Here is a 23,221-nt window from a genome sequence, read left to right on the forward strand (position 1 = left end):
TGCCAGGCACATCTCTCTGCTGATAGCATTCAGCAGTCGGGGAGCCAGCACTGAAAAAATCTGTTTTAATGCTGCCACCCTCTGTACCTCCCTCATAGGAGAAGGGCCCATAGTGCCGAAAAACACTCCCCAAGCGGAAGACGACCATCCGAGTAGGACGGGAACCACTGCAAAGCAGTTCTGCCCACCCACAACTCGGATAGCCTCTCGAGGAGGATGCAGTAGTTGATGGTATTGAAAGCTACCAAAAGGTCAAAGAGGATTAACAGGGACACATTGTCCCTGTCTTTCTCCCAAAAGAGGTCATCATATAAGGCATGGGAAGGCAAACTAAGGCCCGGGGGCTGGATCTGGCCCAATCGCCTTCTAAATCCGGGCCACAGACAGTTCGGGAATCAGTGTGTTTTTACATGAGTAGAATGTGTCCTTTTATTTAAAATGCATCTCTGGGTTATTTGTAGGGCATAGGAATTCATTCATTTTTTTTTCTCCAAAATATAGTCTGGCCCCCCACAAGGTCTGAGGGACAGTGGACCGGCCCCCTGCTGAAAAAGTTTGCTGACCCCTGATATAAGGTGACTAGGGCCAAAGCCAGGCCAAAACCCCAATTGAAAATGGGTCTAGAAAACCAGTCTCCTGCAAGAACACCTGGATCTGGTCAGTGACCACCACTGAAGAACCTTAACACCTCCCCCCCCCCCAAAAAAAGGGAGGTTGGCAACTGGACAGTAATTACTGTACTTAAGATATTCAGAAACTAGGGGTGGTTTCTTAAGCAGCAATCTTATCACTGCCTCCTTCAAACTGGCAAGATCCAGTCACTCTTGTAAAGAGGCATGTCCCTGGCCCAGACAGCTGTCTCCTCCCTGCTGGATGTTTTCAGCCAGCAGGGACAAGTTTCCAGAGCTCAGGTAGTCACCCAAACCAGTCCAAGTGCCTTATCCACATCCTTGATCGATACATACGTAATCACTCTTTCTGAGAGCTGATATTAATGTTTGTACAATAATGTCTCTCTGATTCCTGCATTCAAATATGTAGATTTAAGCCAGCCACTGCGCTGATCAGATAAACATGCATCCAGACTGGTGGTTACTCTCTTTCCAACAATAGCATTTTGGGTTGTAAAATAATTTTGTAAAAAGAAAAAAGAAAAAGAAAAAGACTACCATACTCATACAGCTCTACTGCTGCAATTACTGTGTAAACAAACATCCCTCGAATCATCTTTCTGACAGGGTTTATATTCCCAATAATTTATCAATGTTTGATATGCCAACAGCTGCCCACCGTAGGGGACTATTAGATTTACTGCGGCGTCTGCGAAAGAGATTTGTGGAGGAGGTAAAAACCTGAGTCAGAAGCAAATGGGACAGACGAGAATCACAGACATGTCCACAAGAATCATTTTGTTGCTGCAGGAACACAAATAGGTTGCTAGTAACTATCACCATCTAGAGGTTAGAGCCAAATAAAACTTAGCCATTCCTTCCCCAAAAAAATTCACATAGCTTTTCTGTGGTGTGCCAAAGCTCTAACACAAACCCCACAAACACTGTCAATTCCAGGGTGGGTAGAAGGAAATAAAAACAGGGCAGGCAGCTTAGAAACACACACAGAGGGAGAGGTTTCATTGCACTTAACTGCTTGATTTGATTGTGGTTACTACATTTACCATTTTTACCTATCTGAAAAATGGCACTGCTGCTTAAGCCTAAAGGTTATAATTGTGGGGGGGGGGGATAAACAAAACAATTGTTCACATTACATTGTGCGTTTTGATGCCTTTGTAGTCTTCTCATTATACTTTAGCAGAGCAGCTTGTAAAATTCTGAAAGGTGAAAAATATATATGCTGAGGCCCTTGTGAATGAATCGTGAATTGAATTAGAACAGAATGGCTTCCTTTTTTTCGGAGGTGGCGAAACTGGAACTGGAATTGATTCCTTATTGGGGGGAGGGGAGGAGATGAACTGGAACAGGAAACAATTCCCTTTTAAAGTGAACTTTCCAAATGCTGATCCCTGGGCCTGTACATGAAATGGAGGAAGAAGCATTTTTCTTTGCAGTGATCCAAAAATGGCAGCTTGGCAAGACACGTGCGCTTAATGGGATTCTGCACAGTAAAAAGGGAGAAAACTGTGATGCAATATTATACGCTGGCACATATGCTTTGCCTACGAAAACACCAACAAAATAAAATACATTGCAAAAAAAAAAGACAAAAGAGACTGGTGTTTGGGGAGACTTTTCCGCACGTTATTATTTATCGTGATGAATGCGCAAGGCGCTCTGCAGACCAGAAAGAGGCGTTCATCCTACAAGATGGATTTTTCCTGGTAGCATGGTATGCAGCATTCTAAATCTCAACTACGATAAGATTACTGTCACCTTTTAATAGGAAGTGCTACCAAAATAATAACTGCTTATACACCCTGGGATTAGTGTCTTTGTCTGAATTGTATGTTGGCGATAATCTCTCTCTCTCTCTCTCAACTTTGAACAGTAACAAGAAGAGCTTTACAACCAAAGCAGTGCTTCCTTTTGCATCAATTATTTTGATACGTTTATATGAATGTTTGTTTCCAATGTGTTCATACAGACAAGATTTAAAAGTTCTACTCAAGCTTTTTCTGGTGGGTGGCCTGCACGGATCTACCTCGTGGCTTGGCAAAATGGGAGAAGTCTGCAAGTCATTTTCGCACCACTTTCCTACTCAGCAGCCCGTAATGCTATAGTTCTGTGGGACAGCAGCCATTCCACCTGGGCCACAACAGATGGGGAGAAGGGACAATGGGACTAACTCCATCAGCTTCCATTTGACTCCTCCCTTCCCGCATTGTCTCCCTTCAAGCTGCTTGTTTTCCTCTTTCCTCTTCATGTTTTTCCTCATGTTGATGATGCGAGCCAGGGTTCGAAACTCCCATTGTTCTAGGTGCTTTTTGCGACAGGGAACGCAATTAGCGCGAGCAGTTTCTGAGCTCTGGGCGCAGTACTGCGCTTAAGACTTCAGTTTAAAACTGCAGAGTGGAAGGAAAGGAGGACCTTTTTCTGTTTCCCCACTTCCAGCTACTCTCTGAAGACTGGAGAAGAGACCCTCTGAAGAGTATTAGGGGGGTGGGCAGGGGAAAGACTAGACCATGTGAAAAATGAACATAATATTTTAGTTACAGCTCATTCGTTTCCAGCTTTGTATTCTTCTTCTTAAAAAAGTGCACCTAGACATTCCATTGTTGTGCCATTTAGCTCCTAGCTTTCATACCGCAGTTTCTAACACTGATGGGAGCTACAGTCCCTCAACATCTGGAGAGCACCATGTTGGCTGCCCCTGATGTACAGCATTCCAAACCTACTACAGTGGTACATAGGAAGATGAACAGAATCCATTCCGGAAGTCTGTTTGACTTCCAAAACGTTCGGGAACCAAGGTGGGGCTTCTGATTGGCTGCAGGAAACTCCTGTGGCCAATTAGAAGCTGCGGAAGCCACAATGGGTGTTCAGGTTCCAAAGAACATTCACAAACCGGAACAAACACTTCCAGGTTTGCGGCATTCGGGAGCCAAAACGTTCGTCTCGCAAGGCATTCAACTTGCGAGGTACGACTGTAGATATAATGGGACACAAAGTAAGCTTACAAAAGGACAGTTGTGGGAAAACCTAGTTTGTAACTCAAGGAAATACTTCGTACAACTCTTTCTATATCCATAGAAATAATTTCTCAAGAAAGAACCTGTATTAAAGAAAAGGAAAAAGAATTCCTTAGGTAATACTATTAATACATCACTCCTTTTGGAAAGCACTAGGGACCAATTTGGACAGGTGTTTTTTTCCTCAGACACATTACAATTGGGACTTATTTTTAGCATTTCTCACCAAGCATTTCTGATTATGTAAAACAGAGGTGAGAACAGTTCAGGATTTTTACGCACAGAATACTTGCTATCCATTGTTTGAATTTCGAACCAGGCACCAATGCAATGACTCTCTCTCTCTCTCTCTCTCTCTCTCTCTCTCTCTCTCTCTCTCTCTCTCTCTCTCCCTCTCGTGTGTACACACACACACACGAGATCATTCCCTTTGAAAATAATAATTTTGGAGAAAGAAAAAGAAAATGTCAAACAGATAAGAGAACGGCTCCAACCGGATTGCTTAAGAATGACCATAAATAGCTTTTTTTTTTTAAATCTACAAAACTAGGCAGTTTATACCCTAAACACAGTTTTTTAAAAAAATTATAAAATGCCAGAAGCCCATTTGGGAGGCTCCATTGGGAGGAAGGGTGGGATATAAATGTAGTGAATACATAAGAGAGCTTCAAAATTCTATGCCATCCATTCCAAGATGCCATCAAGTTCAGGTCTAGTTGGCAGGCTGAGGCGAATGGTGAGGAGGAGACGGAAGTGCTGGAGCTGAGTCTGGAGGCCCTCCCCTTTCACCAGATTCAGTGGCTTTGGATGGAAAAGTAGGGATCTCTTCAGCTTCTGACACCTCCTCCTCCCAGTCTGGTCCATCTTCTCCTTCTGACCACTCATCACCATCCCACCACCAATCCCCAGGCTCTGAGTCTTCTTCCCCTGGAAATTCCCCAGCTTGAGCCTCCTACCATTCCTCTGCATCCAAGCATTCCATGACACCAATCTTGTTGAGTGAAGCAACTTGGGTGTGCACAAATGACACCTGGGCTGAGAGAACTGCACTAGCTACTAGGCCATGTTCAAAGCCCTGAACAACTCAGGACCAAGCAACCATAAAGACCACCCATCCCATATTCAGATCTGTAAGATCATTTAGGCCAGGGGTTCCCGAACTATGGTCTGTGGTTTGCAGGCTTCCTTCAGGTGGTCCATGGTGTGTCTAAAGAACACTTACAATCTGAATTCTACAGAAATCTATGGAATTCAATTCTGAATTCTGTCCTGTGGAATTCAAATTTGTAATACACCAAAACACAACATAAGAAAAGAAACAACAGATGTAGCAATCATACAGCACAGCACATTATAATTACTGTGGCAGACAGAAAAAATAATTAAATGGTCCACAAAGACCCTCAACAATCTTCCTATGAACCAACCTATGGGATATAAGCTCAGAATTGGAATCTATTTATATACAAACAATCAAAGCTTTACTAGAAAGCTCACGGCTTTGCGTTAGTAGTTTAATTTTGCAAAAGTTACTTGTGGGACTTCTGAATTCTACTCCCCCTTCAAATTCCACAATCTCCCTTAGCTGTCTAGATCTCAGGGTTGCCCATTTGTGTTGCAACATCAAAGGAGAAGAGGAAATGGCTTAAGAAGAGGAAGAACAAGCAGAAAGTTAAGAAGCCAAATGTACTCCCAAGTATATTCATTGGTAATGGTACATTTATCAATGGCATTAGATAAATGTCCATTGTACTACAGTCACTTGCTGTTAGCTACACATCAAAGAAACAAATCTTACACATTAATAAGATCTAAGAAATTATTATGAAGAATAATATTTAAAACATCAAATCAGAGCATGAGAAGAAAGCCAGGATCTCTGTTACAATCCGTCACACTTTAATTAATCTTCGCATGCATTTAGAACTCCACCCCAAGCAAGAAATTTTGCTGTTCCAAATGTAACATACTTATTAATGACATTAAAGCATCACAACTTTCTTACATACTGGCATACAACTGCACTCTACATAACCAAAGAACCATATCAATGTAAATCAAAGCTGAGACATTTCAGCGATTATCAGGCCTATGAATGATTGAAGACACTTTAGTAAAATACTTGGAAGAGTTCAATGGAATCCACCACCACCCTAAAAAAAGAGAGAGATCCCTTAAAAGTCATGAAACTTACCTGGTAGACATGAAATGCGTTGGTTGCTTTCCCACGCAGGAAGACTGAGGGGATCCAGACGTTTATAAGAGCTCGATTAGATCTGAGGAAAAAGAGCCACAAAGCTCTCTGTATGTGCAATCCTGAAACAAGGTACAATGTAGTAAACCAGAAGTGGGGAGCCTGTGGTTCTCCAGGTGCTGTTGGGACTCAAACACTCATCAGTTCCAGCCAGTATGACAGACAGGGATGATGGGAGTTGTAGTCCAGAAATGTCCAGAAGGCCACAGGTTCCCCCACACCTATAATAAGCTGTAAGCAGGACCTAATGGGTAGTTATGTGGGTTAAACCACAGATCCTAGGACTTGCCGATCAGAAGGTTGGCGGTTCAAATCCCCTCAAGGGGGTGAGTTCCCGTTGCTTGGTCCCTGCTCCTGCCAACCTAGCAGTTCGAAAGCACAAAGTGCAAGTAGATAAATAGGTACCGCTCTGGCGGGAAGGTAAACGGCATTTCCGTGCGCTGCTCTAGTTCGCCAGAAGCAGCTTAGTCATGCTGGCCACATGACCTGGAAGCTGTACGCTGGCTCCCTCGGCCAATAAAGTGAGATGAGCGCCACAACCCCAAAGTCAGCCACGACTGGACCTAATGGTCAGGGGCCCCTTTACCTTTAGGGCCTAGTGGGTGGTTGTATTATTTGCCAACCTGCCCCCTCAAAAGGGATACGTGGGATAATATTGCAAATAAACTGTGCATTAGTTATACTGCAGGCCGTGGATATCCTCACATATAAGAATTTGATTCATTATTTCATTATTTCTTCCCTCGGAGCCACTGCAAAGAGGTCAGATCAAGTCTCAAACCTTCTACCAACTTACATTTCAAAATCGGACAAGCTCTGGTCCTCAGATGTTTGGCTCAGATCTCCGGGAACCTGCAGTTGAAAGAAGAGAGGATTAAATTGTGTTTAAGCAACGGTATTGCCTATCTGGTTGACTCAAAGCGCAGAGATATGGGACTGGACATTCCCAAAGATGAATATCTAAAAGCAATAGGAGGAATGTCACTTTCCACCCCAGTGGCCGCTATCAGAACAGAAGTCTGGGTAACACTTTTGGAATTTTGTATGTTACTTCTCACACCACTTTAAACTTTATATATATATAGAATAATGGAAGACAGATGCTTAAATAAAGTTTCTCACCTCTTACCCAACCTATCACTGGACAGGGCTGTTGTGAAAATAAACTGGAAGAACTCCATGTACATCACCCAGAGGATACAAACATTAAAAAAATAAAACTAATAAATCACATGGTCTTAAAGGTCTCACATCTGTTTTATCACTAGACGGGGTTCACTGCAATCTGTCTTCCTGACTGGGTAGCCTTTTAACTCAGTTTCTTTCTTTCTTTTCCTGCAAGGAGAAAGCTTTCTGAAGAACCTCAATTAACACATTTGCACTAGTGATGTTACCTGATTAAAGAAATTGGGTTTTGATAAAACAATTTAAATTTGTATACTGGGGGGGAGATATTCCTCTTGTGGGGTGCCAATTCGGGAGACACATCCTCACATCTAATTAACTCTTCTGACAAATTCCAAGCACAGTTACCTAAGAAATAAGCACCATATTCTATATGAGTTGATACTTAATTATCCTTCTGATTTTTAGAATCAGATTTAAAAAAAAAAAAAGAAAGTGCCTAGATTTTTTAGCATGCACAATAATAACCTTCAAAGCAAGCACCACACAGCTGCATTTTGGACATCAGTAACTCTAGCACCAGGCGACCTTTAAATCGGTGTCCTTTAAAATGCAGTACCTTCTGATGTAATTATGCCCCCATTATCTCTGCCATCAAAAGTTGCTGATTATTTTACCTAGAGGAGTTTCAGGTTAGGGAGCTGAAGGAATTATTCATGAAGCATCTAACCTTTGCAAGAGACATTTAGATAATTGTGATTGGCGCTAATGCAGCTCTAAGAGCACAATCTTCCACAGCAAGTTGTCTAACATTCCCGCCCCCTTCCTTGTGGTCCAATCTGACCCTCCACTAAGCCCCCATGGATGACATGTAATGGGGATGGCTACTGTGGCCAAGACTGAAATATTACATACACGGAACGGAGGGGTTGTGTCTTCCTTAGGACAGGCCTTTTTCGTTTCAGGAAGATATATACAACTAAACACAGAAGAAAACTCCCTCAGAACTCAACAGCCAATGAGGGTAGAGTATTCCCTCACTGAACATCATGCCCCTCTGACCGGTTACTAAGCAACACCTCCACCCATCTCTCTCTTGGCTGGTTGGCTTTAACATTAACCCTTAAGTTGCAAACTGAATGATCACTGCAGCTGACCTTAAAATGGGGAGGGGGGCATGATTTTAAAAACCTATCCCAAGCTCACTGGGATTTCTGCCACTGATGTCCTGTGGCAAGTACATGAAAAACAGCACCACCAACCCATCCAGAAAGTGTGCTACAGGGCAGTATCGCATGTGACTGAACCTACATCAGGGGTGTGTGTGTGCTGTAGCTTCTCCAGGAAGAACAGGTCTAATATTAAGGATGCATGGTAATATACTATTTGCTGATTAATTCAGCGTGGTGGCAGAAACACCAGATGGGATCATCATCATCAAGCGAGACCCCTAGCACATCTGCTGCAGATGCAATTGGACATTAAAGTCATCCATTGAAAACTAACGTCCCGATTCCCATTATTGTACCTCAATTTCAGCCCCGCAGGGGTACATTCGTAAGTAGCAGCAATCACAAAGGAACAACAGGGAGAAATAACTCACGGTAAGATCTTCACTGCGCATACAGACTCACTTTCAATGCACCTTTCCTGACTTCAATGAGGAAGTCATTTGCAAGAGTTCTGGAGGAAGCCTAAGTCATTATGCTAATGCAATGTGATTTTAGATGTACATATTTTCCTCTGTGTTGTGCGGCAACCATGGAAAGGGGCCAAAAATCACAATGAACAAAAATTCTGCCTTGAAAAACTGCAGTGATGCAGGTGAACAGCGCTGAACAACAATCTACTGATCAACACCCATTTGCTATGAGATTATAAAGGTATTGTTCAGAATATTTTACCAATTATTTATTATCATAAACCAGCATTCATATAGCATGTTGAACAGTATTCAGAGAACATACCCTAAGAAGGCTTTCTCAAACTTGGGTCTCCAGCTGTTTTTGGACTACAGTTCCCATCGTCCCTGACCACTGGTCCTGCTAGCTAGGGGTGATGGGAGTTTTAGTCCAACAACAGCTGGAGACCCAAGTCTGGGAAACCTTGCCCTATGAATACTTAAAAAGGCAAGTCATTAACTTCATAATGCACACTGGCTGGGAAGGAGCCCTGGGGCTGAGGGATGGCAGTTTACCTAAAGCCATATAGACTGTTCATGCCTCTCTAAGGCCCCACACAAACTGGGGACATCACCTCTCTCCCTCTTAGCCACTTCATTGCCAGAGCTACCGTTTTCTTGGAAGATGATGCAAATGTTATTACACAGCTTTTAAAAGAGGAAATCTCCAATATTAACCCTCTCGGTCCCTACAACTGGCAGGTGAGGCCTCAATTGGTGATGCTACCTCTGGGAGCAGCTAGGATGCTACTGACCCATCATGATAGAAGCTTCTCAGTGGCAGTTCCCCATATGTAAGATGCCCACCATGGCGAGGTGTATCTGTCTCCTTCATTACAGTGGTACTTCAGTTTACAAACTTAATCCGTTCCTGAGGTCTGTTCTTAAACCAAATCCGTTCTTAAAACGAGGTGAGCTTTCCCTAAAGAGGCCTCCCACTGCCGCTGCCCTTCCACTGATCAGTTTCCGTTTGTAGACCAAGGTAAGGTTCGCAACCCAGAACACTACTTCCGGTTTTGCAGAGTTCGTAAACCGAATTGTTCATAAACAGGACTGTTCTTAAAAGCTTTCAAGAGAAAGCTTTTAAGTGTAACTGCTTTAAGAATGTTTTCAACAGTGACGATTCTTAAAAAGTTTTAACTGTCACTCGGGTCAGTCAGAATCGTGGCTGAGTGGGAATTTGAACCATGGTCTCCCAAGTCCTAGTTCTGAAATTCTAACCACTGTACCTCTCTGCCATCGATTCATGTCTTACAACACCATTGTGGTTCAGCAGGGGACAGAATAATTTTAAAAACAACAGCACAGAAAGTGGAGAAGCAGAAGAAGAAAAAGGTTGAAAGAAAAGGGAGTGAGGCTCACTGGGAGGAAGAACAAGCTCCGTTCTCTACCTAGGAAAGGGAAAGATCCGTATGTGTCTTTAAGCTTAGCACTAGTTTTGAATGGTCCAAAAGTTTCCCTGCAACTGTTGCGCAGAAATCACTTAAATACCTCTTTGCAGCAAATTATACTCAATTTTCTTGAAGGGTGATTAATCAGCAGCAATTAAGTACCAGGTTACTTACAACAGAAATACATCTTGCATACACATTTCAATATATTCCCTTCATTTTGCACCAGCTGACGCAGAATAACTCGCAAACACTTCACATCATTATGGCCTAGGAATTCGGAGGCAGTATTAAACGCGGGCATTTAGTTTAGAGTTGCTCTTTCAAAAAGAAAGTCTGGGTAGAAAAAGTGAACACAAATTTGCTAAGAGGAGGCAAAACCACAGTAGATAGATAGCCAACCTGCTATGCCCCCCTCTCTTTCATAAAAGAGTATTCCTGGTACTTTTCATTTATATTACCGCTTTTCTATATTTACAGCTCTAGCACAACCTGGAAACTGAACCAGATTTTTTAATATCTAGCTGCTTCACTCCATGATGAATATAAAGGGACAGAGGGAATCTTACACTTTACATTCCCTTCCCTTCAGCTATGAATAGCTTAAATATGTTGTATTGATGGAGAGTGCTTATTATTCCACATTTCTCCAAAGCTGGACATATTTAAAAATGCATTTGAAGCTAAGGGTACTTTGATGACTAGGAGGAATGAAGTGATTAAACAACATTATTTCAGCTGGAGACTTTTGGCATTTATCATCTGATGCTTTAAAGACATTTTGCTACGGGGGGGGCAGGGGGGAATGGAGAGCACCAGCTGTTTTGGGACTACAACGCCCATCATCCTTAGCTAACAGGACCAGTGGTCAGGGATGATGGGAATTCTAATCCCATAACAGCTGGAGGGCCAAGTTTGGCCATCACTGAAGTAGACATTACAGTGGTACCTTAGGTTAAGTACTTAATTCGTTCCGGAGGTCCGTTCTTAATCTGAAACTGTTCTTAACCTGAAGCACCACTTTAGCTAATGGGGCCTCCTGCTGCTGCCACGCCGCCAGAGCACGATTTCTGTTCTCATCCTGAAGCAAAGTTCTTAACCTGAAGAACTATTTCTGGGTTAGCGGAGTCTGTAAACTGAAGCCTATGTAACCTGAAGCGTATGTAACCCGAGGTACCACTGTACTGGCCTAAATGGGTCCGTGTATTATACACGGTTTGCGCTGGAGGGAAATTCTCATTTTGTTCAACAGGGGGTCTTCCCGCCCCCCAAGCAAAATTGCAAATGTCGGTGATAAGTTCCCAATTGGGACCACTGTGAGAGACAAAGGATTACAGCCCCCCTCGTCCCCATCCAATAGTAGGGGGTCCGATGCTGGGGCAGAGGGCTCCCGCTGGCAATTTATGTGAAATGAAATTGCTTGCATTAAATGGCACAGAAATATACTAACGTATTATCTAGCTTGGTCCTGAGACAGGTCCTTGTGTCCCAGGTATGGGGAATCCTTGGCCCTCTTGAAAAGGGCAAAGAGCTGAAGGAGGAAGTTGGAAGTGCAACGCTCTATCATGCTTCCTCTTTCATATCTATGGTCTCTTCAAAGCTCGGATTAATTCCACTGGATGCAGGTGAAACCTGTACCTATTTATGCACACCCAAATACTCTCTTCTTCTGGCTTTTTTGGGGGGCTAATTTAGAGGAACGGCAGAGAAGTGACCAGAGAAGACGGTATCCATGACACTTGCTCAAAAATCAAAACATGCCCACAGCCCCCAAAAAGGGGGGGGTTAACCCCGGTTTATATAATGACCAGGGACATGGGTGGCGCTGTGGGTTAAACCACAGAGCCTAGGACTTGCCGATCAGAAGGTTGGCGGTTCGAATCCCCGCGACGGGGTGAGCTCCCGTTGCTTGGTCCCAGCTCCTGCCCACCTAGCAGTTCGAAAGCACGTCAAAGTGCAAGTAGATAAATAGGTACCGCTCCGGCGGGAAGGCAAACGGCGTTTCCATGCGCTGCTCTGGTTCGCCAGAAGCGGCTTAGTCATGCTGGCCACATGACCCGGAAGCTGTACGCCGGCTCCCTCGGCCCATAGAGCAAGATGAGCGCCGCAACCCCAGAGTCGGTCACGACTGGACCTAATGGTCAGGGGTCCCTTTACCTTTATGACCACACTAAGCGGAGAGAACAGAAACCAAAGGAACACAGACTCAAAATCCCTCTTCCTGCTCCAGCCACTTGCCCCCTATTTCCCTGCCACTCGCAACATGCCATCTACCACCAGCTCCCCAGTAAGAAGGATCCTGGTGGCTACTTATAAGTAGATCATGTTTATTCGTGTATTTTGATTTTACTTATATGCCACTTTAGAAGGATTTGTATCCTGAAAGGTAGCTAATAATATTATTTTTAATAATAATAATAATAATAATAATAATAATAATAATATTTTTGCACATTTAATAATAATAATGTAATAATTACAATGTTTTTTCTCATACCTTGCATTTATTAATGATTATATTATTTCTAACACTGTTATAAAGGATGACATTTTGTGAGCAGTAGCTAAGCAACCTGCATAGCAAACCGACAGCATTTGCCGAATTTATCCTGATCGCACAATTTGTTTGTTTTACCTGCAGTCTAGGTTTCCCTACTTACTGACAGTCAAGAAATGATATTTCACAGGCAAGACTGGGGGTCAAAGTACACTCAGTAAGCAAATTTGATGCCCAATGTTCAGCTAGACTACGACGAAATTAAACAGAGCTATTCTGCTTACAAAATCCACCATTGGATGTACCATTAAGTTTAACTTGCCCTTAAGATTTCGTTCCAAAATTTATAGTTAGCAGTACCGCAATTAAACTCTAGTCCATGCCAATGTATTTGTGAAGCACATAATAAAGAATTCTGCCACCTAATTATTTTATATGGCTTCAAAAGGACAGGAGTCTGTTGCAAAGGACACCATCTCCTTGTCATAATCTTATTTATAATGATATCTGCTCCCCCATCCACACTAGTTCTCCTCTTGAAGACATCCTGACTAAATGTACAAAATACCAAATGTTGGGAGATTGGTTTGCAACTACATCAAGAAATCAGGCAGAAATGTCCCATTTCTTAACACAGGTGATGGCTATGAAGATGAATGAAATAAGACAGAATCCGTATAGCGCTGAGCGTTTTCTGTAATGGAAAATTTACCACTACTATATTTTTCTATGGCAGTGGGGGACCCATTTCTTTAAAAATGCATTTTCCACAAAATTAATGAATGAATAAAGAATACCTTTCAAAGTTAAGCTCTGGCATGGCCAAAGTTACCTATTTTTACAGGTGGCTTTTCTGAGACCCTCTTTATCCTGCTGTTCCATTCTGTAGGAGTGCTTGCATTTCTCACACTGTTTATGAAAGCCCATGACTCTGCTGGACCCTTGCCACTTTCCTCAAACCATATATTCCCCTCCGCAGGTGACACCCCTCTCCAGTCTAGCAACTGTTGCTTCTTCATTTTGGAAACCTAGGTGTGTGGCCAAAATAAAAGATAGTGTAGTAGCACCTTAGAGACCTACTAAGTTTATTCTAGGAATAAGCTTTCGTGTGCATGCACCCTTCTTCAGATAGATGTGTGGCCTTAGACCCCCAAAAGAGCCTTGCTGGGTAAGGCCAACTGCCCATCTAGTCCAGCATCCTGTTCTCACAATGGCCAAACAGATGCCTATGGGAAGCCAGCAAGCAGGACCTGAGTACTGTACTTCTCAGTCCTTAAAATCCCCAGCAATGATCATTCAGACACATACTGCCTCGAACAATGGCAGTGGAAAATAGCCACTGATAGCCTAAATCCGCCATAGATTTGCCCAAATCTCTTCTAAAACCACCCAGGTTGGTGGCCATCGCTACATCTTGCGGGAGCAAACTTCACCACTGCAGCACCTACCAAAGAGTCTGTGTAGTTAAAGCTATGGTTTTCCCAGTAGTGATGTATGGAGGTGAGAGCTGGACCATAAAGATGGCTGATCACCGAAGATTTGATGCTTTTGAATTAGGGCACTGGAAGAGACTCTTGAGAGTCCCATGGACTGCAAGAAGATCAAACCTATCCATTTTGAAGGAAATCAGCCCTGAGTGCTCACTGGAAGGACAGATCCTGAAGCTGAGGCTCCAATGCTTTGGCCACTTCATGAGAAGAGAAGACTCCCTGGAAAAGACCCTGATATTAGGAAAGATTGAGGGCACAAGGAGAAGGGGACGACAGAAGACGAGATGGTTGGACAGTGTTCTCAAAGCTACCAACATGAGTTTGACCAAACTGCAGGAGGCAGTGGAAGACAGGAGTGCCTGGCGTGCTCTGGTCCATGGGGTCACGAAGAGTCGGACATGACTAAACGACTAAACAACAACAACCAAATATTTATTATGTCTACAATCTCTGTCTTGGCGCAGAGGCTGAAAACCTGGTCCTACAGTTACCAAGTTGTACCTGATGAAGAGTTCTGGAGAACAAGGAAGATTGCCAATATCCTATGATATGCTGGTTGTTTCCAATAAAATTATTGCCCAGCTATGGATTTTGAAGGGCTGCCCCACTACCCTTTATGGACCCACATGATTACCTTTGCTTTTTAAAGCAACAGTCTTAGTTGCCTGTGGCAGTTTTCAATTTCTTGCTTGCCTTGGGCCATTCGAGTTTTGATATTCTTCCTTTTCTCAAAACCAGATCAGACCATCTCAAGTTTTGTGTTAGCCAAAGTAGGATGGACTGCATTTTGGCATCTAATTTTGTAAACTTTAATCACCGCGGATGTGTTGTAGATTACTCACTGTAGAAGAGTGAGCACAGCTGCCCAATCTCCTTTGCGTACAGGGTATTTGCATTCTTACGGATGTAAATAAAACTGGCAGCTCAACAGATTTTGCTGCCACACTCGCCAGATTAACACCAGCAAAATATATTTGTGTTCCCCATTGAGAAGATAGAAAAAATTCCTAGAAAGAGAAAGCTGTCTGTGGTTATCAAAGCCTCCCACACCCACGTGTCTCACTGCTATTTTAATTTTTCCACCTCCCCCTTTCCTGCCCTTGCTGAGAAATTTGGGAACTGGTAGCAAACGCTTGTTTTAACAGCTGCTTATACAACATTATCTGTTAGACACAGATTACTTTATCTTTAACCTCTTTCAAAATGTCTTATCCTCTACTTGGATAAATAAAGCCAAATGTTCAAAGAAACGACTTTTGTATATATAAATAAAAGTCTCACATTTGAGCATCTGCGCATTTATAAATATTTTTATAGAACTGTGAAGCTGGAAGGGACACCCAAGAGTCATCTAGTCAAAACCCCTGCAATGCAAGAAATACAGCTAAAGAATCCCTGACAGATAAAGAAGAAGAAGAAGAAGAAGAAGAAGAAGAAGAAGAAGAAGAAGAAGAAGAAGGAGAAGAAGAAGAAGAAATGTTTATTTATACCCCGCCCTCCCCGGCCAGAGCCGGGCTCAGGGTGGCTAACACCTGTAAAATCACAATAAAAACGTAATAGGAGGGGGGGAAAGAAAAATAAAATACAGGTTAAAATACAATTTTAAATGCAGCCTTATTTTAATAGTAGCCCATAGTTCAAAACCATAAGGTGAGGGAAACATAAGGGTCAGACAGAATCCAAACCAAAGGCCATGTGGAACAGCTCTGTCTCTTGTGACAGAGTGTTCCACCAAGTTGGGGCCAGTACTGAAAAGGCCCTGGCCCTAGTGGAGACCAATCTAACCACCTTGCGACTTGGGACCTCCAAAGTGTTGTCATTTGTGGACCTTAAGGTCCTCCACGGGGCATACCAGGAGAGGTGTTCTTGTAAATACGTGGGTCCTTCCAACCTCTGTTTAAGAATCTCTAAGGAAAATATCCAATGCCCCATCTACTCCATCATTCTCTTTTCACAATGGAAGCAGGACCTGAGCACAACAGCACCCTCTCCATTTGCAGTTCCCAGCAACTGGTATTCAGAGACATGCTGGAAGCAAGAACACAGCTGGGATGGATAGCAGCCATTAACAGCTTCATCCTCCAGGAATTTGTCTCAACAAATTTGTGGCCACCACTGCCTCCTGCAGGAGTGAGTTGAACAGTTTAGCAGTACATTCTTTTGTCTATCCTGAAACTTCCAATGTTCAGCTTCAAAGGCCCTTTCTAGGACTTCAGTCTGGATAAACAGATCAAGATTACTATGCGTATTATATTCTTTTTTAAAAAACCTACCGGTCCTCTCAAATCAATGAGTTCCTGTCTCATCTGAGTCACAAGAGCTTCTTTAGCCATCAAAGCGCGGTGCAGCCTCTCATTGAATTCTATCAGTTCCCCGTGCATCTCCGCCACCTGGAAAACAAGCAATACCATTTATTTATTTTTGAAAGCCACTTCATTTTTATATTGTCAACAAAAGAAACGATGTTAGTGGGCAGCAAATATACTGTGTGATATCGAGTAAGTACATTCTGCACAAAGTGGCCAGGCTCCCATATAACGCGATAAGCCGTACTATGGCTTAGTGAGAATGTGCAAGTTTGCTGGAGAGGAGCTCACAGCCCTCCCGTTTCCTTTTTTGCTACTGCACAAAGATGAGCCAATATTGTATACCATCCAAACCAGGGCTTCTGGCTGAGCTCTTTCCTTGCTAGCCACAAAGTGCAGAAGAACGTAGAAACTGCCTTATATCAAGTCAGACTACTGCGTCCATCCAGCTCAGTACAATGGTACCTCTGGTTACGTACTTAATTCATTCCGGATGTCTGTTCTTAATCTGAAGCACCACTTTAGCTAATGGGGCCTCCCGCTGCCACCGTGCTGCCGGAGCACGATTTCTGTTCTCATCCTGAAGCAAAGTACTTAACCCGAGGTACTATTTCTGGGTTAGCAGAGTCTGTAGCCTGAAGCGTATGTAACCTGAAGCGTATGTAACCCAAGGTACCACTGTACTATCTACACCATGGGTAGGCAAACTAAGGCCCGGGGGGCGGATCTGGCCCAATCGCCTTCTAAATCCGGCCTGCGGATGGTCCAGGAATCAGCGTGTTTTTGCATGAGTAGAAAGTGTCCTTTTATTTAAAATGCATCTCTGGGTTATTTGTGGGGCATAGGAATTCATTCATTTCCCCCCAAAAAATATAATCTGGCCCCCACAAGGTCTGAGGGACAGTGGACCGGCCCCCTGCTGAAAAAGTTTGCTGACCCCTGGTCTACACCAACCAGCAGATGACTCTTCGGGGCTTCAGGTAGGGATTCTCCCAGCCTTACCCAGAAATGCCAGGGACTGAACCCAGGATTTCCTGTGTGCAAGGCAGACACTCTATCACTGAGCTATGGCCCTTCCTGCCTGGCAGCCTGCACATCCACGTGGTCCTCATGAGGAGGAGGACCATAGCGCAGGAGCAGAGTGTCTGCTTCATTGTCCTGAAGGTCCCAAGTTCAATTCCCAGCATTTCCAGATAGATATCCGAGAGGATGCTGTTTGAAACCCGGGAGGGCTGCTGTCAGTCAGTGCAGGCAATGCGAGCCAGTGGCCTGACTCAGTATAAGACAGCCTCTTGCATTCCTATATTTGGCTCATTCCTGCGTGTGGTCCCCACCCCCTGAAAGCAGACTGCTGAGCTGAAGAAGGTGATGCTACAATGGCTCTTTGGAAGGCGGTGGACTCTACTTAAAGGGGAAGGGGTTTAAAACAGAGGTTAGATGGCTGTCGATCATGGTTTCCTAGGCTGTGATTCCTGCATTGCATGAGGTTGGACTAGATTAGGGTTATCAGATGTCCCTGATTCCCGGGGACAGTCCCCGGACTTGCACATCTGTCCCTGGACAAATTCCATCCCTGGAATGTCCCTGGGAAATATGGCAGCAGCAGCTTCAGCAGCCTGGTAGCGCAGTTGGCTCAGGCTGGCTTCAAGAGCTGCTCGCTGCCGTGGCGCCTGTCATTTTTCCTGCGCCACAGCAGCAAGTAGCAAGCAGCTCCTGAAGCCAGCCAGAGCCAACTGCACTACCAGGCTGGCCCCTCCTGGGCAACGGCTGCCCGCCCGTGACTCCCAAGCCTCCCCTGATCTGTCAAAACAAAGGGGGAAGGGGGAAGGAGATTGGGGAAGCCTCGGGAGTCACGGGCAGGTGGCGCGCCGTTGCCCAGTTTTTTAAAAAACCCTGCGCATTTATGTTTCACAGGTGCGAAAGAAGGGCTTTGCACCTTTATACAATATGTATGTGTGGTTGGGCCCAGGGTTTTTTGCCTCACCATCCCCACTACTGACTCCCTGTTGCTGCTCAGCTTCAGGGGGGGGGTGTCCCCGGATTCATTGAAAAATCTGGTAACCACTAGATGCCTCTTTGGGTCCCTTCTAATTTTACAATTCTGTGTCATGCAGACCAGGCTGCAGTGTTCCCTTGACACCAACCTTTTATTATTATTATTCATTTCTATTTGCATTATGCTTTTCTGTTCTACTTAATTCTGTTACAGGGGGTAGCTTCACAGCCTCATTGGATTTAATTAAAGATAACCTAGTTAATTACTCCGTGCTAGCTTGTTCAGATAAGATCAAGCGTGTACTTATTCCACGCTAACAATTAGAGCATTATGTATTCACACCCGAGTTGCCGCCTGAATAACAGTCCCAGGATGATGGTTCTACCCTGAACCTATGAATGTAGCTAGGAAGGTTATTTAATCAATATAAAACCATATGGAGAAACATTATTATTAACGGTGCATTAAATGATCGTGCCTGTTAGACCATAAGGAATGCCAATCTTTCCTCAGAATTCAAAATCAGGCATGGACGTGTAAAGCAGACACCCAGTTCTTAAATTCATGTACTGTATGCAGATTGAACGTTTGAAAAGAAGAAAAGGAAGGCCATTTTCAAACTTGGAATTTGTTTTTGCTCTAGGCCACATGTGAGTCTTTCTGATCACGAGAACAGACTACTGGATCAGACCAAAGCCCTGTGTAGTCCAGCATCCTGTTCTCACAGTGGCCAGATGCTTATAGGAAACCCACAAACAGGGTCTGAAAGCAACAGCACTCTTCCCACCTGGGATTCTCAGTAACTGGTATTCAGAGGCACTGACAGTGGAGGAAAAATGTAGCCATTATGGCTAGCAACCATTCATTCTGACCCTGGTTTATCCTGTGGGGAGCCTGGTCCTCCAGATATTGGTGGGACTACAATTCCCATCATTCCTGACCACTGGAGTTGTAGCCCAGTAACATCTGGAGGACCAGGCGTTTCCTGTCCCATCATAGCCACATGTCACTATATTGCTACTGTACCATAGCAGCTGATTACTTGTGCTTCAGGCAAGATTTTGAAAACCCCTGCTTCAAAGATAAAACACCAGTCAACTGAAGAAAACCTCTGAACCAGCACTATAATAAATCAGGGATACCACAAGAATCTCACAGACTGATCTCTGCTCTCTTTCAACAGATTTCGTCAGCGCTCTAAAAATGTCTAAACTGGGGCTCACATGAAATTTCTTTAAAAACAAGAGAACACAAAACTCTGAGACAAATGTGCACTCTCTCCCACTTTCAGCATAGCTTATTTCACAGTGTGGACAAGAGTAAAAAGCAAGGACCATATACACAGCCTGAGCTTGTTGGAGGAAGGAACATAAATTGTAATAAACAAACTGTAACAACAAGCAGCGGTGATATCTTGTCTTCGTAGCACCACCATCTCCCTAAAGACAGATGTGGGGAACCTGTGGCCTTTCAGATGTTGCTGAACTACAACTCCCATCAGCCCCAACAAGCACAGCCAATGGACAGGAATGATGGGAGCTGCAGTCTAGCAATACCTGGAGGGCCAAAGGTTCCCCACTCCTGCCCTAAGGGTTCACAGGTTGGAGCAGAAGCTACAGTGAAACTGGAGAAGATCTTTCTCATAGCAAAGTGATGCACAGGATCAAGCTATAGTTAAAGGTGCTTGCTTGGTGGCAGACAACATGTTTGCATGTGAAAGATCCTCAGTTCAATTTCTGGCACTTCCAGGTAGGAAGCCACAGAGGGGAAGACCTCTTATGATGGACCTTGGAGAGCTGCTACCAATCAGGTTGACATTATTGAGCTGGACAGACCAAAGTTCTGACCTGACCAGCCGTACGTTCAGCTCACAATGCCTTATTCTCCTCTATCATCTTTCCCCAACCTGATGCCTTGGAGACGCTATTGGGCGGGGGACGTGGGTGGCGCTGTGGTCTAAACCACTGATCCTCTTGGGCTTGCCGATCGGAAGGTTGGCGGTTCGAATCCCCGCGATGGAGTGAGCTCCCGTAGCTCTGTCCCAGCTTCTGCCAACCTAGCAGTTCGAAAGCACGCCAATGCAACAGATAAATTGCACTGCGGCGGGAAGGTAAACGGCATTTCCATGCGCTCTGGCTTCTGTCACGGTGTTTTGTTGCGCCACATGCTGGCCACATGACCTGGAAAGCTGTCTGCAGACAAAGGCCGGCTCCCTCGGCCTGAAAGCGAGTGCTGCAACCCCCTAGTCACCTTTGACTGGACTTAACCATCCAGGGGTCCTTTACCTTTTTTGCTTTTTTTTTTGCTATTGGGTGACAACCACTACCAGTGCCAGCCAACGTGGCCAATGGTCGCAAGGTTTGTAGGCTGAGGCATCTGGAAGCCAGCAAGTTGCCGGGGGTGGGAAGGCTGCTCTGGGGTCTGCTGTTATTCTGAGCATGTCTTCCCTGTCATTGCTCTGTCACTAACTGTGCTATTTCAGTTGACAGTCTCTGTCAAAACATGTGGAATGTTACTGTAGCTTTTCGCAGCTTTTGGAAACCCCTATTTATCTCTGTTGAAGCAGGCCCCGTCGAAAGGGACCACAAGGCTTCAGGACAGGGCAAGCTTGGCGCATTTGAACAGCTCGTTTTTATTGAGTCAGCAATTCTCTTTCTTTTCAATGTGATTGTTTTCGTCTAAATAAAAATCTACTGGTCCTAGTAGCATTTATGGAATCTCTACTGCAGCATGCCGCAAGATCCAGCAGGCTCCAGTTACTAAGATAAAGTGATCAGATGTGAAGAGGGGGAGAAAAGAACTTTTCTTATGCAGAGGTGGGAGACATAAATGATTTCCAATCAAAGCAGAACCTAAATCCCCATAGCTGTTTCAAGAAACTACAGCTCTGAAGGAAATCTGATCATTCTATTAAAATCACACATTTGATCAAACAATCTCAAAACTTTATTAATATTAATGTGAGCCGTGTGCTCAGCAGGAGCCCTCAGTAATCTGACATATTTTCTATTACACTCAGAAGAGAAACGCCAGCCTATTAGCGTAATATTCAGACAGAAACCACTTGGCTTTACAGCTGATAGCCATGAAAGGCAACTGTTCTTGTGATGCAACCAATTAGCTTGTCAAATTACTCAGGATGATTATATCTTTAATAAACTTTGTTTCTGCGGCAATTTCTCTACATAAAGTAGCTCGCAACAAATTAATACGCAACACTGAAAATCGTTTGGCACCATTTAATGACACAGGTAACTCACAACGTACGGGCATTTAACTTGTGTGCATTCAGCTTTATGCTGTTGGCAGTGTGTGTGTGTTGTTGTTTTTTAAAAGGAGTAGAAAGGGGGCAGGAAATCCCACCCGCCACTGAAATAAGACTTTAGCGATTCCACCCACCACTGAACCTAATGTGTTTTGACTGTACGTGATTTTGGCTTTTTGAGGGACTGTGTATGATCCTGGGAAGAAATATTATTGCCTTTGTGCTTTGAGGAACGCTGACTGGCTGGCTATTTTATCTGAACATGTAATCCACATAGACCTGTTGGTTAGAGCGTGCTGCTGATAACGCCAAGGTTGCAGGTTCAGTCCCCGTAAGGGAAAGCTGCATGTTCCTGCATTGCAGGGGGTTGGACTAGATGATCCTCAGGACCCCTCCCAACTCTGTGATTCTGTAAGATATCTATGTAATCCTGGGGGGAAATGGGAGGGAGGGAGGATAAAAGAGAAGGTAAAATAGGAAGAAAAGAAAACCAAGAGTGGCATTATGTTAATCTGAGCACTAGGAACATACTAGCGATCATGAGCTCATGACCCACAGAAAAAACCTACATAATACAATGGGTGCAGTAACAGTAAAGGTAAAGGGACCCCTGACCATTAGGTCCAGTCATGACCAACTCTGGGGTTGGGGCGCTCATCTCGCTTTATTGGCCAAGGGAGCCAGCATACAGCTTCTGGGTCATGTGGCCAGCATCACTAAGCCGCTTCTGGGGAACCAGAGCAGCATATGGAAACGCCATTTACCTTCCCACCAGAGTGGTACCTATTTATCTACTTGCACTTTGACATGCTTCCGAACTGCTAGGTTGGCAGGAGCAGGGACCAAGCAACGGGAGCTCACCCCATCGCGAGGATTCGAACAGCCGACCTTCTGATCGGCAAGTCCTAGGCTCTGTGGTTTAACCCACAACGCCACCCGTGGCCTTGCAGTAACAGTAAAAGATCTTTAAAAGGTTAGGTTCCTCACAGGGACGTCACAGATATGATGCAGATATGAAGAACAGGCGACATTGCAGGGAAGGACGATGATAATCAGAATACATGCCTCACATCTGGATTTCTGAGGCTTTAAGTGCAAACCATAAATGTTCAGGTTAACTTCCTATTTTTAATTCCCCACGTAATGAAAAAATAGCAACGGCAGAAGATCTAAATTTGCCTGACATGTTGTGCAACTTAATTTACCTGATTTCCTACTATTGTAGTAATTATCACTCACAAGCAGCCAAAGGAGCTATACTAACTCTGGTTAAAATTCCTTACTCTGTAATTACTGAAAATTCCCTGCTGGCATCCATTTTTCCCTCAACCATCAATAAACTCTCACACACTTCCGACTGCTAATTTGCTCCCTGCTAGTTTCCTTTACCTGTAAGATTCTCTCTCTTTTTTAAAAAAGAAAAGAAAATGAATAGCTAATTAAGACTTTAAAAAAATATATTGTAAGCATATATTTTGTTCTTACGACTATGCGCTCAACTGAAAGTATTTTACATTTTGCATGTCCTAATTTTGAAAGATGTGAATAAACTAATAAATAGAATCAACAA

General features: G+C 44.0%; 1 protein-coding gene across 8 annotated transcripts in view; it reads right to left on the reverse strand.

Annotated features, from left to right (window-relative positions):
• SNX29 (sorting nexin 29) overlaps window positions 1-23,221 on the reverse strand; it is a 213,430-nt gene that overhangs the window by 102,707 nt on the left and 87,502 nt on the right. For all 8 annotated transcript variants that reach the window (XM_083585054.1, XM_083585060.1, XM_083585057.1 and 5 more), the window contains 3 exons: window positions 16,358-16,474; window positions 6,697-6,752; window positions 5,841-5,922 (listed from right to left, as the gene is read on the reverse strand). In XM_083585054.1, coding sequence (XP_083441180.1) covers window positions 5,841-5,922; window positions 6,697-6,752; window positions 16,358-16,474 — 255 coding nt within the window. The remainder of the gene's footprint in view (window positions 1-5,840; window positions 5,923-6,696; window positions 6,753-16,357; window positions 16,475-23,221) is intronic.

Source organism: Podarcis filfolensis (genome assembly GCF_964270895.1).
Source record: "Podarcis filfolensis genome assembly, chromosome: 14".
NCBI classification, from domain to species: domain Eukaryota; kingdom Metazoa; phylum Chordata; class Lepidosauria; order Squamata; family Lacertidae; genus Podarcis; species Podarcis filfolensis.